At 43.1% G+C, this 15,346-nt stretch overlaps 1 protein-coding gene across 1 annotated transcript in view; it reads right to left on the reverse strand.

The window, feature by feature from the left end:
• MLH1 (mutL homolog 1) overlaps window positions 1-15,346 on the reverse strand; it is a 50,932-nt gene that overhangs the window by 14,546 nt on the left and 21,040 nt on the right. The window contains exons 9-14 of the mRNA XM_061586787.1: window positions 12,611-12,723; window positions 10,736-10,829; window positions 10,033-10,186; window positions 8,061-8,404; window positions 6,582-6,727; window positions 2,844-2,952 (exon numbers count right to left, since the gene is read on the reverse strand). Coding sequence (XP_061442771.1) covers window positions 2,844-2,952; window positions 6,582-6,727; window positions 8,061-8,404; window positions 10,033-10,186; window positions 10,736-10,829; window positions 12,611-12,723 — 960 coding nt within the window. The remainder of the gene's footprint in view (window positions 1-2,843; window positions 2,953-6,581; window positions 6,728-8,060; window positions 8,405-10,032; window positions 10,187-10,735; window positions 10,830-12,610; window positions 12,724-15,346) is intronic.

Genomic DNA, 15,346 nt, shown 5'->3' on the forward strand with positions numbered 1-15,346 from the left:
GCTTCCTCACCAAAGAGTAGAGATCCGGAGTAAGGAGCCTTGGACAGGTTCAATCTGGCCGCTGAATCAGCTTGCCAGTGGCGAAGCCAGAGGGTGCGACGAGCGACTATTTGAGTCGTCATGGCTCGTGCCCGTAATTGGGTGGCATCCAAAGTGGCATCGGCCACAAAGGCTGCTGTCTTACGTAACTTCAATAGTGCTCTTTTGAAGGCGACAGGATCAGGGTTATCATCCTCTAGAAGGTCATCCAGCCACATCATAGATGCTCTGGAGAAGATGGAGGCTGAGGCGGAGGCACGCATGGCTAGGGCAGTGGCCTCGTGGTTCTTGCGGAGGGCGAAGTCTATTCGACGTTCAGTAGTATCTTTTAGGTGGGATTCCCCTTCCCTGGGCAAGATAGAACGTGAAACGAGGCGAGCGATCGGTTCATCTATGCCAGGGACATCTAACTTGGTGGCGAAGTCTGGGGCTAGGGCGTAAAGTCTGTCAGCCATGTTCTTGAAGCGTCGAGCTTTGAGCGGGTGGGCCCATTCTTCGGAAGCTAATTTGGCAATTGGGTCCAGCACCGGGATGTAGTGTTCAGTAGGTGCAGGGGATTTGAGGACCTTGGCCCCTTTGAGAGTTGGAGCGGACGAAGTTGAGGGCGCAGTCTGGAGACCAAGGGTATGAAGTACCCTACGTGCTAGTGGTTGGTAATCTGAGGTATTGAACAAGCGATACGATGTATCCTCCTCATGATCTGAATAGTTGCTCCAGTCGTCTCCTTCAACATGGTCAGTGAAAGTTAACTCCTCCACATACGAGGCTTCGTCCGTACATCTGCCTCTGGTTACATCGAAGGGATCTGGCGAGCAGGAAGGATGAGCAGCATGGAACGCGCGTTGGTCCATGTTGAGTGGGGGTATGGCAGGAACCTGTGGTAGTGACTGCATTTGTGTGAAATAAGCCAGCATGGCTTGGAGTTGGGAGAGGAAATCAGGAGACAGCTGCAGACCAGATGTGTGAGATGTATGTGCCTGGTGGGCTATTGGAACAGATGTCTGAGGCGGTAAGCCAGAGGTAGGTTCGTTAGGCGAACCGTGAGGGGGAAAGCCAACAAACTCTTCCTCGTCAGAGGCAGTAGCAGGAGAATGGAAAATATCACTTATGTGAGTCTGTGCTGTGGTGGTTGTTGGCACAGAGACATAACGAGGGCGCTTTGGTTTACTATGGCTGGAAAGATGTTTTGTCTTAGCCAGTGCTTTGGCATGTCTGGTCTTAGACGTGTTAGTATGTTGTGGCTTGGCTGATTGTGGCATGTCTGGCTGATCTGGCACCATGTGTGTTGATGGTGACATGCCTGGCTGTTCTGCCATCTTATATGAACCTGGGTGCAGTACACTGCCACGGAGGGGGTAGGCTGTAAAGACCCAAACTGGCACAGCGTACTACCACGGAGGGGGTAGGATACACTGGCAGATGGCGAATGCACTGCCACAGAGGGGGCAGAATGCACAGAGGTATCAGCGTTAATATAATATAGGCTGTTTTAGAGTTGGCACACTCAGATTAGTGCTGTAGGCTGGGTTTTAGGCTTGTTCACGGCCCCATAGGGGGTAGGATATGTAATGTAAAACAGATTTAATACAAGTCAGCCACTGATATTAAAGCTCCAGCCTTAATAATGTAATCCAGCCACTAGGATTAAAGCTCCAGCCTTGATAATGTAATCCAGCCACTAGGATTAAAGCTCCAGCCTTGATAATACAATCCAGCCCACTAGGATTGGAGCTCCAGCCTTAATAATACAATTCAGCCACTATGATTACAGCCACAGTAAAAATGTGTGTAAATCAGCCTTGTGTAAGTTTGTCAGCAGCACATATACACAAACATACAGATAGATAGCCTGCAGGGGAGGTATCCGAAGCTAAATAGATGGTAACAAAAAAGGCGGGAATTTTGAATTTCAAAAAATGGCGCCCGGAAAAAAAACGGGCGGGAAAAAACGATCAAAAGGGGGCTGAGGGAGAAGGAGCAATGGCGGCCGTCGCAAGCGAACTGGGGGAAGGGCTGGCCAGCACGGACTCGCCGAAAGCCGCAGTAGCGGTTGGAAAAACTCTGGAAGAGCAGGCAGAGGAAAAAACGGCAGCTGCCGCAGGGAGAGCCGCCGTCGCGGTCTGTAAAGCCCTTCGCAGTGGGATTTAAGCCACGTAGCGAGGGCGATCTGCGGTAAAAGAGTAACGGCAGGAGCCGCAGCTGCAAGCTCCCGCTGAGATCGGATCAGCCGCGGCAACGATCGGGGGGGGAGGGAGGGGGATTCCCCTTCCCTCACAAGCGATCAAAAGCGATCAAAAAGAGAGCCGCAGCCGCGGTCACTGAGGGAGCCCCCTGGCTACGGGGGGGGAGGGGGCGGGGGCTTGAAACTGCAAAAATAAAGAGAGCCGCAGCCGCGGTCTCAGAGGGAGCACCCCAATCAAGGGAATGAAAGAAAGTAAATAGCCCTGAGGAAAGGGGAAAGAGAGCCGCAGCCGCGGTCTCTGAGGGGATCCTCAGTAGGCTAGACACAAAAAACAGAAAAAAGGTTTTGAAGAAAAAGACAAACAAATACGAGACTTAGCTAAATGCTACGTGAAATTCCAATCTTGTTCGTACGAAGGCAAGAATGAACTGGAGAGTGGGAGGGGCATGACGTCCCTAGTCTTGACTTCAAAAACATTCTTGCCTTCGCACGATAGGTGGAACTATTCCCACGGTGATGGCCCACCTCCTATGGAAAATGCACTCATTTCTTCCCATCTCAAGTTACTGAATACTACTTTTCTTTTGACCAAAACAAGATTAAACTTTGTTCAGACTGTTACCTGAGCTTTGTGGTATTGAGCAGATACAGTTTTGTCTGATATTGCACCAATGCCCACTGAGGGTTAACACATCCAACAAAGGAGTGATCATGTAGCATCTCCTGAAGACCTGTAATAAGACAAACCACTCATGTTCAGTACAATCCAGAATCAATAATAGCCTTCCCTTTTAAGACAGGTGTGGGAAACCTTTGGCTTTCCAGATGCCACTTAATGACAACTCCCATCAGTCCCAGGAAACATGGCCAATGGCCAGGGATGATGTAGTCTCTCCTCCTATTTTAAGAACTCAACTGCTTGATTTACTAAACTACTAAAGCACTATGGGCTTCACATTTCAACTACTGTTCCATTTCATAAGAAGAACCTGCTAGATCAGGCCAGTGGCCCATCTTGTCCAGCATCCTATTCAGTGTCCAAATAGATGCCCATGGGGAGCCCACAGGCAGGAACTGAGTGCAAGATCACTCTCCCCTCCTGCAGTTTACAGCAACTGCTATTCAGAAGCATACCACCTCTGACCATGGAAGGAAAGCATAGCCATCATGGCTAGTAGTCAATATAGTAATAGCTTCCTCTCAAATAGTAATATTATTTGGGGAAAGGCCATCGTTCAGGGGTAGAGCATCTGCCTTGCATGCAGAAGATCCCAGGTTCAATCCCCAGGATCTCCAGGTAGGACTAGTAGAAACTGCCTGCCTGAAATCCTGGACAACTGCTGCCATTCAGTCTATACAATACTGAGCTAGACAGACCATTGTCTGACTCGGTATAAGGCAACTTCCTGTGTTTCTAATAGCTGTATTTTACTCTTCAAATAGTGTCCTTTAAGAAATATTCTGCCAATTCACAAACAAGTTACATCAGATGTCTTTTGGAATACAAGCCAGTATAGTCCTTGTTATGTGCCTTCAAGTCGATTACGACTTATGGCGACCCTATGAATCGGCAACCTCCAATAGCATTGTTATAAACCCTGTTCAGATCTTGTAAGTTCAGGTCTGTGGCTTCCTTTATGGAATCAATCCATCTCTTGTTTGGCCTTCCTCTTTTTCTACTCCCTTCTGTTTTTCCCAGTATTATTGTCTTTTCTAGTGAATCACGTCTTCTCATGAAGTGTTCATCATTTTAGCTTCTAATTATAGTTCCAGTTTAATTTGTTCTAACACCCAATTATCTGTCCTTTTCATGGTCCATGATATGCACAAAACTTTTCCAACACCACATTTCAAATGAGTTATTTTTCTCTTAACTTTTTTCACTGCCCAACTTTCATATCCACACATAGAGATTGGGAATACCATGGTCTGTATGATCCTGACTTTAGTGTTCAGTGATACATCTTTGCATTTGAGGACCTTTTCTAGTTCTCTCATAGCTGCCCTCCCCCGTGCTAGCCGTCTTCTGATTTTTTACCTATTGTCTCCATTTTGGTTAATGACTGTGCCAGGTATTGATAATCCTTTTACAAGTTCAATGTCCTCATTGTCAACTTTAAAGTTGCATAAATCTTCTAAGTACTCCAAATAGTTAACAATTGGTTATTAAAGAGTATTGAACTTGCAACTCTGCCACAAAACTCAAGAAGTCCATTCCACAAACTAGGAATCAGCTTTCAGGTAGTTTCTAAGATTGTTTAAATCCAAGAACTCAATTTCAACTGATCTATTTGTCAGATTTTGCAACAAATGCTTTAACATTAAACATTAAGGATTTTAAACTCCGTATATACCAGGACATGGCATTTTGCCTCCAAGCATCTGTGCGTTTGCAAATTATAAACTAGATGCCAGTCCAGATTTTTCAGACCTAGGTGCCAGAATATAAGTAATCTAGCGGTGTTGACTACTTGTGCCAAAAGACTAAAATGAAGGCGAAAGTACTGCATACTTAGCGCTTCCACATCTTAATATAACTGTAATGAACAACTGAATACCAGTCAAATTTCAGCTGCTTCTATCACAGAAGAATTTTGCTCCAAACAATACAAACAGCAGCTGAGAGGAAACCACCCACATGAAGAACCTGCAAGCTATTTTGTTTCCTTCAAAATAAATATTGCTGGACCCGAGAGCAGAATTCTGCTTGATTTTTCTGAACTGCTTACATAACTGGTCATAAGAAGCAGCCAAGAGTGTTCTCAATTAAAGAATCTACTTCATGAGTATTTCGAAAACAGTATCACTGTACTGCTGCAGTTTTTTCTCCATGTCCAACTCTGTGTTGCTCAGCAGAAAATGTCTTCCTTGTTCCTATTTCTCCAGCTGAGGCACAAAAATAAATCTTTCGTTTCCAAGCTGATTTTTTGCGGGCCATGAGATATGAGTGCAAGTTAACACTTTATTGCTTGGGGTTGCCAACCTGGCACCCACAGGTACCATGGTGCCCATGAAAGTCTTCATTGGCATGAGGGGCCCCAAATTGAGATTTCTCTTTAAAAAAAGTCTCTGGTTGTCCTAGAAAGAATATTATGAAGCAAAATTGCAGGTATCATTCCAAGAGATTTTTGTGCAATGAAATAGCTGCTCCAGCCTGACAGTGTTTTTAACCAATGAGTAAAGCTGTGATTGGTAAGTGAGTTGTTTGGACATCAGGTGATAGTGGCACAAGAACTCCGTTTTCCCCAAAGCCTAGGCTGCCATCCTGTATCGACTTACCTGGGAGTATGCCCCATTAAACAAAGGTTATTTCTGAAGCAGACATGGATACCATTGTACAGTAATTTAACTATACAGTGAATTCTTGAGTGCCTGGGTATAGGTCCCGAACTTCTGGAGACATGCCTAAGCCTCTTTGCAGTTTTCACATTTTGCATTTGCCATTTGGGGAATGGATTCTTTAACATCCATCTGCATTTATTGTGCACAGTATTTGCAGAAAATAACTTCTAGGAAGTACCTCAACTCAGATGAACACATCACAGGAAAGATTCATCCTAGTTGCCAGGAAAAAAAGAAAGTGCATACCACAAAGATTCAAAGGACAACTAGAAAATAAGACAGAAGCAAGAAAAGTGCACTAAAGGAGAGGGGAAAACCAAAGCCCTTCAGGACTCCAGAGATTCCTATCACCTGATGCAGAGCTGTATGGTCCACCATCAGGACATAGCTAACTTCCCATGGTAAACGTAAGGTGGTTCAACAACGGGTAGGGAAAGCAGCAATGACTGTACTCCCTCTAATTTTGTGTTATGCCATGCCCCCTGTGGCAGCCATTTTGTTATGCCATGCCCCCCGTGGCAGCCATTTTATGACTGGTGCCCACAGCACTCTCTCAACATTTGAAAGGTGTCCTCAAAAGGCTGGTGATTTCTGCTTTACGGTATATTAAAAAAATAAAAAGATATTACTGACTGTCCTCTAAGCACTCATGTGAGTGTGCCGCAAAAGATACGGCTATGGTATCTGTTAAACTTGTTACCATGCAAGATAGTTAAAGACTAAATTCTGCTGCTAGATATGTAGGTGCGCATACCTTTGACCAAGGTGATCAAGTAAAGATACCAGCTGACATCCTGAGACTTCAAATACTTAGCAAAACAAGTTATCTTAATAGTATGGGCCAATTTATATACAAGTTACATTTATTTTTATTATTTATATTGATATACAAGCTATACACATTTTGACCACAGTAAAGCATTCCTCTCATAACAGACGGCATAGCTTACTTTACTGTGTTTATGAATGGGTCTAAAGCAGCATGTGAAATACAACAGGAAGAATGGAATAAACTTACTTGCCTGTGCCTGGTTACTAATTTCCTCTTGAAGGGTCAATATACTAGTTAAGTTAATAATTCTCCTCCTTGGAGTGAAGGCAGCAGTCATTTCCTGTCTTGTCTGTTCCTTCATTTCCACATCACAGTCTGTTCGCTGTCTCTTTCTGAAATGCACATTGAAAAGGAAATGCATTCTGTTCTACTTGACATGTATACAAGTCAAAGGTGAGTGCTGTGATCTCTGGAGTAATTTAAACAGCTATTCAATTAAGAACATTCAAGAATATATTTCACTTTAAAAGTAAATGCTACATTTATAAGAAAATCTACCCAGGTTTATGGGGCTAAACTATGCCAGCAAAAGTTGGCCCCAAACAGAAAAGGATGCTGGGGAGGTGCTTCAAGGTCTAATCTTGGATGCTAAAGTGACAGATGTGGCTAAGAGCACCTTTGCAAACCATAGGCTGGTGTGCCACATTCATTCTTGGATCTTTGGCATCCAGCCATAGTAACATATCCATTAATTACATCTCACCTGGACTACTAGGGCTGCCTTTGAATGAAAAGCACTTTAAAATATCAGATCCAGAATGTGGCACTAAGGTTGTTGCATATTGGGAGCACACTACCACAACTACACTGTTTTTTAATTTGTTTCCAGTCCCAGTTTCAAAGTGCTGTGTATCAGCTTTAAAGCCTTTTACAGTTTGGGAACAAAATATCTGAAGGGCCACTTCCTTCTTTATGGACTTGCCTGCTCATTAAGTCCCTCTTCTCTGTTCCTAATTCCAGACAATCAGGGAAGATGGACTGGCCCTTCTTGATAGTCACATGGAACTTGATAGGCTATGGAACCTCCTGCCAAGGGATGTTTGTCCACTACCACCCTGTACTGGCCTTCTCCTGAATGACGAAGGCCTTCCTTTTTTAGGAAAGCCTTTGAAATCTATTCTCTTGCTTTTTATTAAGTGGCTTTATTGAATTGTTTTACTCTGAGACTGGTTTAACATTTGTATCTTCTTCTGTTTTTGGTTTTAAATGTTTCTAGTATTTTGTGTGGTTTTTATTTATTTCTATTATGTCACAAAAGGCAGGAGATAAATTTGTTAAAAGAAATAAAACACAGCAACACCTCTTAATTCAGCCTAGGGTCATCCCTTGTTTCCAAAAAGTAGTGGTTAGAGTGTTGGACTATGACCTGGGAGACCAGGGTTTGAATCCCCACACAGCCATGAAGCTCACTGGGTGACTTTGTGCCAGTCACTGCCTCTCAGCCTCAGAGGAAGGCAATGGTAAACCCCCTCTGAATACCGCTTATCATGAAAACCCTATTCATAGGGTCACCATAAGTCGGGATCGACTTGAAGGCAGTCCGTTTCCATTCATGCCAAAGACAGAAAAGAGCTTGGAGGAGGAAAAGGATGTTGCTGAATCGTCTCATCAACAGTAGTTACAAGCAGAGATAATTTAGAAATACTCCATAGAGGTCACTCATACCTAGCAGGTATAGCTTCAAGAGATGCTGGTTGACTTTCCATTGGCTCTTCTGGTGTCTTTGCAGGTTCCACTCCTAAAGCTCTTAAATTCAAGTCACCAGATTCTTCCATCTCAACATCTTGTAATCCAGTTCCCTTGCAACTTTGCTTCTTGTTGCTTTCCTGTGGTGACACTGCAGCAAGTTCAGAAGTCATGGATTTATTTGCTGGCTTCAGAAAAGCATCCAGTTTCTGGTCCCGGCAATCAGTACGGATCATTTGATGGGCATAGACCTTGTCTCCTCCTTGACTAGTTGCTGATTTAACAACATCAGTGGAAGAGGCAGTAACACCTGGTAGCAATGTCTTTATTGAAAAGTGAATGCAAGAAGAGAAGCAATTCAGTGTTGTTAGAGTGGTATGAGTCACTTTCCAAGGTTTTTGGGGAGAGATTTATCCTTAGGCAGAGCCAGATAGGCACAATTTAGGGCCTATTCACAAAACCAGGATCATCTCATAGCTGCAACTATAACATGACAACCTAGCTATTACAGATAAAGCCAAACACAACAGCTACCCTTTACAAATGATCAGGCTCTAAAAACATTTGCTGCCTACTAGGCATGTACATCAGCTCTATGTGGGAACCAAATAATTTGGGAATCTCCCCCCACCACCACCACCACATCTCAAGTCTAGCACAATGTCCAAAGTCAGATCAGGGCTCTCACAAAGTCTCATGTCACTCTTTGTTTCTGTACCTCATAGCTCTATATTCTCCTATATCTCTGTTTCTCTTGGACCATGGGCTCTGCAATATGTCAGAGTGCCCAAAATGTTGCCTGAAGGGCACTTAAGAGCTCTGGATTGCTTTTTGTTAAAGCACAGCAACAGAGGCTTTTTTTAAACAAAAAACAGTAACTCGGAGCTCTTCAAATTTCACCCACTTTGGCCAAAAGGGGGAAAAGTTATAGCAGTTTATAGATTCCCAATTATATTAATTGAGGAGCATAGAGGTTCATTTCATATAGAGTGAATTGGAACCTGAGACACAGATCAAAGCAGAGAGAGTACAGTGACTCAGAAAGATAATGGAATTATAAAAAGTGCAGCTACAGATATAAATTTTGGAGCCTGTGCGCACTTCTACAACCTACCAGTAAGGACCTCAAAGTTATGAATCTTGTCCATTTTTCTCTGTCCATTTACTTAAGAATTTTCCATATCTGAGTAGCAAGATGAAACCAAGGTTGGTTGTAAGTGATTCTGAGTGGAAGAGGAGTCTTCACTGAGACCAAAAGCTTTAGTCCAAGTATTTCTACCCCATAAGGCCACTGTGCCATTCAATATGTAATAGTCTGGTTTCCAAAGAAGGTAGCTTTGGGCAAGTATTTGCCTTGCAATGCCGTTATATTACGAGTAGTGCTTTCTGGCTGAAGACCCAACCCATACAAGTGACTTTATACTATTTGCACAGATGAAGTGAATCACAACTAGCTACTTAACATTGCTGATTGCCGTTATCCACTTTCTGTCAGGTATAATTATGTTAAATCTGTTTCAGTAGTTTTCAAATGTCTCACCATCAGTGTACTCCTTTAACATTCATTTGCCTGGCATGACACCTCTGTAACTTGCACTGATTTCTAAGTCACACCATCACTTTGTATGGAACACCAGCCTGTGCTTGGAACACTTTTTGAAAACCACTAATCTATATTAAAGAGCATACAGAGCGTGAACCTTAATGGATCTACAGTAACATAGTTCCAACAATAGTTGGCAGAAGGGCATTTTTTAACTTGGATAATAATTTGTACTGCTGCTCCACCTTATCCAAGAAGCAATGCTTCTCATACATACTGTGTTACATTTTACTGGACACAAGAAATCTTGAACGCAGAGTACTCCCCCTCCTAACCACCAATAAAATAAAGACTGGTTGGTTTCCCCCCTTTTCTTCTTTTTGGTGGCACACTCAGGGATTCACTCACCTGGGTAAAATACATCCTTGATGAGTTAGAGCCCAATAATTTGCTCTCTGTGTGTTGCTGCACACGCTCCAAGATGCTGTCTTCATGAAGGAAATGAACTTCATGCTTTGTGGGATGCACATTGACATCTACATTCTGAGGGTTTATTTCAAGGCTACAAGACATTTTGAGAACACCATGTTAAGTTAATCAAAAGAATGGTATGTCCAGCAGATTTGTGGGAGTGGATGACACAGCCATAGATTTCTCAGAAATCCTTGTTTGCAGTGCTTTGGAGTTCTTAAAACTACAGACATACACATTTCAAGTCACTCTCATTTGTTATAATAATAATAATTTAATTTATGTGTCGCCTAATGATTTATCCCACCATCAGTTTGTGTCTTACTTGAAATTGAAATAACTATCAGACTTAATACCAGTAAGGTAATGATAACAGCAACATAATGTTTGATGTACTCACTTATTAGGATAATGATAAACTATATCCACTGTTTTTATTGCTGTAGATTTGTACTTGGATCTTATTTCAGAAAAACAAGATACCAATCACTGCTTAGCTAGACTAATTAAGGTGTAATCTTGCACATTTTTACTGAAAAGCAAGTCCCACTGTGTTCAGGTAAATATTCAGGACTGTAGCCTTAGCTGCATTTTTCTCTTCTTTCTGGTTACATGACCCTATATAGCAAAACTTTTTTACCTTATGTATAAAAATGGATGTGTATTTTTAGGTAAATAAGCCGCATACACAGTTTCTATTGCTTTACGCAAAGCATTTGACTCAACCAGTCGATCTGAAAAAACAAAAATCAGGGGAGACAGGTACAGCAGTATGCATTACTTTATAATACCACTTTCACAGCCATCTCTGATCAAGTTTAGTCATTCAGTTTTTTTCTATTAATGTAACCAACGGGTAAATTTATGGCAAAAAGTTTTTAAAAGTGACCATATTATTGATAGCCCTCAGACTGGATTCAGTACAACACCCTGATCCGAAATATATTTTCCCATGTATGTATTTATTTTACAAATATCTAAACACATTGACTTGGAACAGATACCCAATTATTGCAATCACACTTAAATGCACTTCACTTTCTCAGGATTAAGAGCTTCCACTGTAGCTAATGTCTGTGAATAACGGTTTAACTTCTCTTTCTCAACCAAAGTAAGATATCCATGTGGGAAACACAATTAGAGTCTTCAGAGCTACAATATTATAGCTCAACTTGTTTGAAACAAGTAGATGCTCATGAAAATCCGACGGGCTTTCCAATCCTTTGAATACAGTGGTCCTATGCTCAACATGGTTCATTGTTTCTTCCTTACACAGTGGCATTTTTTGGGTGAAGCCCTAAACCAGCCTTTCCCAACCAGTGTGCCTCCAGGTGGTGTTGTACCACAACTCCCATCAGCCTCAGCCAGCATTGCCAATGGTCAGGAAAGATGGGAATTGTGGTCCAACAACATCTGGAGGCACACTGGTTGGGAAAGGCTGCCCTAAACTATGGTTTAGTATTATGTGAACTAGCATCATCCCCCTCCTCCTCTGTCAGAGCTGCAAGGAGATCAGAAACATTATATTCTGTTTTTAACTAGGCACAGTTTGTAGTTATGCCCAAACACAGACAAATTGTGCTTAGTCTCAAATATGGTATATTGAAACATATCAGCTTCAAACCATGGTTATGAATTCTACCTTTCCCCCCTAAGGTATAATTAAGATTAACCACAGGTTGGGATTCAGATGGCAAAACTAAAACTGTGATTAATTTAAGACAGAAAAACTTCAGATCTCCTCATGGCTACAGCGGAGGTAGAGGGGAAGCTGAGAGCATTATGAGCCTGAAGCTTGTGCAAATGACACTACAGCAGAGTTTAACATTATATCTGAACCAGGCCACTCTTTCTCAACTATCAGTCTTTCCAAGATTCTACACCAGTCCCAGTTTTTACATATACACTGATCAAATATTGTGAATTCTAACCAAGAATGTTACGGTGCTTCCAGATGGCTGTTTTTCTCAGCAGTCAGGTACCACAAGAAATACAAGTACCATCACCTCAAGAAACAGTAGTATTTAGTATAGGAGTTTAAAAGTGCTAAGTGGTTAGCCTCACTGTCACTATGCCACCAATGCTGAACCAGGTGGTCTGCTAATAGCAGTAGTAGTTCTCCCTGAAATGGTACAGTTTCCATGTGGCTTGTGAACACTAGACATGTCAATTCTGCTCGGCTGATCCTTACAGACTCCTCTGTCTGAAAGATCCTTTACTATCAAAGCAAAGCAAATTTGACCAATATTCATGATACATGCAATAGCAGAATTTGGGGTTTCAGGACATGATCCCAGATCCTTTATAACATACCACTTAAAAAAAAATTCAGAAATCAATCCTGGAGATAGAGAAACATTCCCCTGTTTCTCAACCACGACATCATCATCAGTGTTTAGCAAACCCCACCTTTTTTTTTAATAGAGGAAAAAAGGTCTGGCCATTTAAACTTGTTAAAACTAAAGACAATATACTGCCTTATAACACACAAAGAAGTATGTACGTTTGTACTTACGGTTTATGAAAAGCAAAATGATGCATTTCTTTACCGAATAGTTCGCATTGGTTACATAACCCTTCATTTTAAAACCCAATGTTGCATCTTCACAGCCCACTTCAATCAACTCTCTAGAGAAATTTTAAAAGTAATTTATCTCCTTCCATATTCTTACGAACCATTTCTCTAGGACACAATGGTAAATTTCAGATCCAGTAACTCTCTTATTAGACCAACATTTAAGGAGCAATCGAATGTACTTAAAACTATTGTAAGTCTTTCATAGTGCAATCCTATATATATTCACCCCTAAGCCAATTCCACTGTGTTCAATGGAACTTACACCCAGCTACGTGTACAAATGACTGCAATCTCCCATATTCAAATGTCAAAATGCCTCATACATAAATATTTCTATTTAAATAAATTCATAGTAAGTGTGCTGTAGTGGTTAAGGTGTTGGACTACGACCTGGGAGATCAGGGTTCAAATCCCCACATAGCCATGAAGCTCACTGGGTGACCCTGGGCCAGTCACTGCCTCTCAGCCTCAGAGGAAGGCAATGGTAAACCCCCTCTGAATACTGCTTACCATGAAAATTTATTTATTTATTTTATTTAAAATATTTCTATCCCGCCCTTCTACCCTATAACAGGGCACTCAGGGCGGCTTAAGAAAATAAAATCAAACACATACATAATAAAATTGTAAACAGTAAAATCACAAAAACATTAAAATAAGTTAAAATACATAAAATACAATTAAAATTCATAAAATACTATATATATATATATAACCCTATTCATAGGGTCACCATAAGTCGGAACTGATTTGCGGCAGTCCATTTCCATATTTTGACAAATTACTGTTAATTAGACTGCTTTGTTACAATGGCCCAAATGTAGGAATAAGTAAAATGTCATTGTCCACAGAACAAGGTCATCTCAATAGATGGTGGTCATTTCTGACACCTCAATAGGATTTCATCAGAACTACTTTTCCCTTTACTGCAATGTATTTAATTAATTATAATTGCTACAGAGTACGGAGGCGGGTCTCCGGACCAATATTGTTTTAGGGTGGGTGGCCTGTTGATTGACAGATAGGGATAGAGACATGTGCAAGTCAGGGAGGGAGGTGGGGGCCCAAGTTATTGGAACATTGGGCGGCAGGCGCTGGAAGGGTGCTGCTGGCAGACCACGCCAGAATAGGGGAACAGGGGATAGATGTGTCATACCCATCCCCTGTTCTGGGTCTGTCCAGAACCAGACGAAAACTGGGGGACGTAAGGTTCCTGCTGACCTTCGACTGTTGTTGTGTAATGCCAGGTCTGTGGCACAAAAAACTTCGCTCATCCATGATATGATCTTGGATGAGCATGCAGACCTGGCATGTATTACGGAAACTTGGCTGGACGAGGCCTCTGCTCCCATTCTTGAGGCCATGTGTCCACCAGGTTTCCGTTATGCACAGCAGCCGAGGGTGGGCAGGCGGGGAGGGGGTGTGGCAGTCATCTATCGAGTCTTTGGTTTTTGCCAGACTCCCTCTCCATAGGACTCAATGTGTTGATTGCATGTACTGGAGGTTGGGCCCGAAGGGCAGTTTAGGGATCCCGCTGCACAGCAGACTCCCTGGCCGAGGTGCTGGAGGTGGTCTCGGCTGTACAGGTGTTGTCCCCAGAATTATTAGTGCTGGGTGACTTCAACGTGCATGCCGAGTCCACTCTCACTGGAGCCCCTCGGGATTTCCTGGAAACCATGGCTTCCTGGGAACTGCGCCTTAGTAACAGGGGACCCACCCATGTAGCCAGTCATGCTCTCGACCTTGTGTTTGTCCTGGGAGAGAAGTGCTCTGAAGTTGGGAGTGGTTTATTCCACCCCTGTGTCATGGTCAGATCACTACCTGGTAAACACAGACTTCTCAATGCCGCACCCCCTCCGCAGGGGTGAAGGACCTATTAGAATGGTCCACCCCAGGCGCCTGATGGATCCAAAAGGATTCCTAACTGCGCTTGGGGAATTGGAACCTGCTGAAGGCCGCCCGGTCGAAACCCTGGTGAGGGAGTGGAATGATGGGATCACCAGGGCATTAGACCGGGTGGCTCCGAAACGTCCTCTCCCCCTGAATAGAACTCAGTTAGCACCGTGGTATACACCACGGTTGCGTTCGCTGAGACAGGAGGTGAGACGACTAGAATGCCGGTGGCGGAAATCCCACTCCGAAGATGTCCGGACACAGGTTAGAGCAGCAGTAGCTGCCTACCAAGTGGCAATAAGGGCAGGAAAGAAGGCTTTCTTTGCTGCCTCTATTGCGTCTGCAGAGTGCTGTCCCAGGAGGCTCTTCCAGGTGGTTCGAGAACTGGTCGGTCCAGTTGCCCAGGACCCCTTGGAACAGTCAAAGGCCTCCTGTGACATATTGGCAAAGCACTTCGCCGATAAAATCGAACACCTACGGAGCTCGATCCTGTATGCCGTGGACACAGTAAGTGAACCAGAGTTGGCCAGTTGCAAGCCGGTAAATTGGGATCGGTTTCGGCTTCTCCCTTCTGAGGATGTGGACAAGGTACTCTCAACTGTGAAGCCTACCACTTGCCTAAATGATCCTTGCCCATTGTGGCTCCTTATGAGCTGCAAAGAGAAATTGGGCACAGGGATTAAAATGGTGGTAAACGCATCCTTGCAAGAGGGTGTGATGCCATCAGCTTTCAAGGAGGCAATTGTAAAGCCCATCTTGAAGAAGTCCTCCTTGGATCCC

The sequence above is a fragment of the Rhineura floridana genome, chromosome 10, assembly GCF_030035675.1.
Source record: "Rhineura floridana isolate rRhiFlo1 chromosome 10, rRhiFlo1.hap2, whole genome shotgun sequence".
Classification (NCBI taxonomy): domain Eukaryota; kingdom Metazoa; phylum Chordata; class Lepidosauria; order Squamata; family Rhineuridae; genus Rhineura; species Rhineura floridana.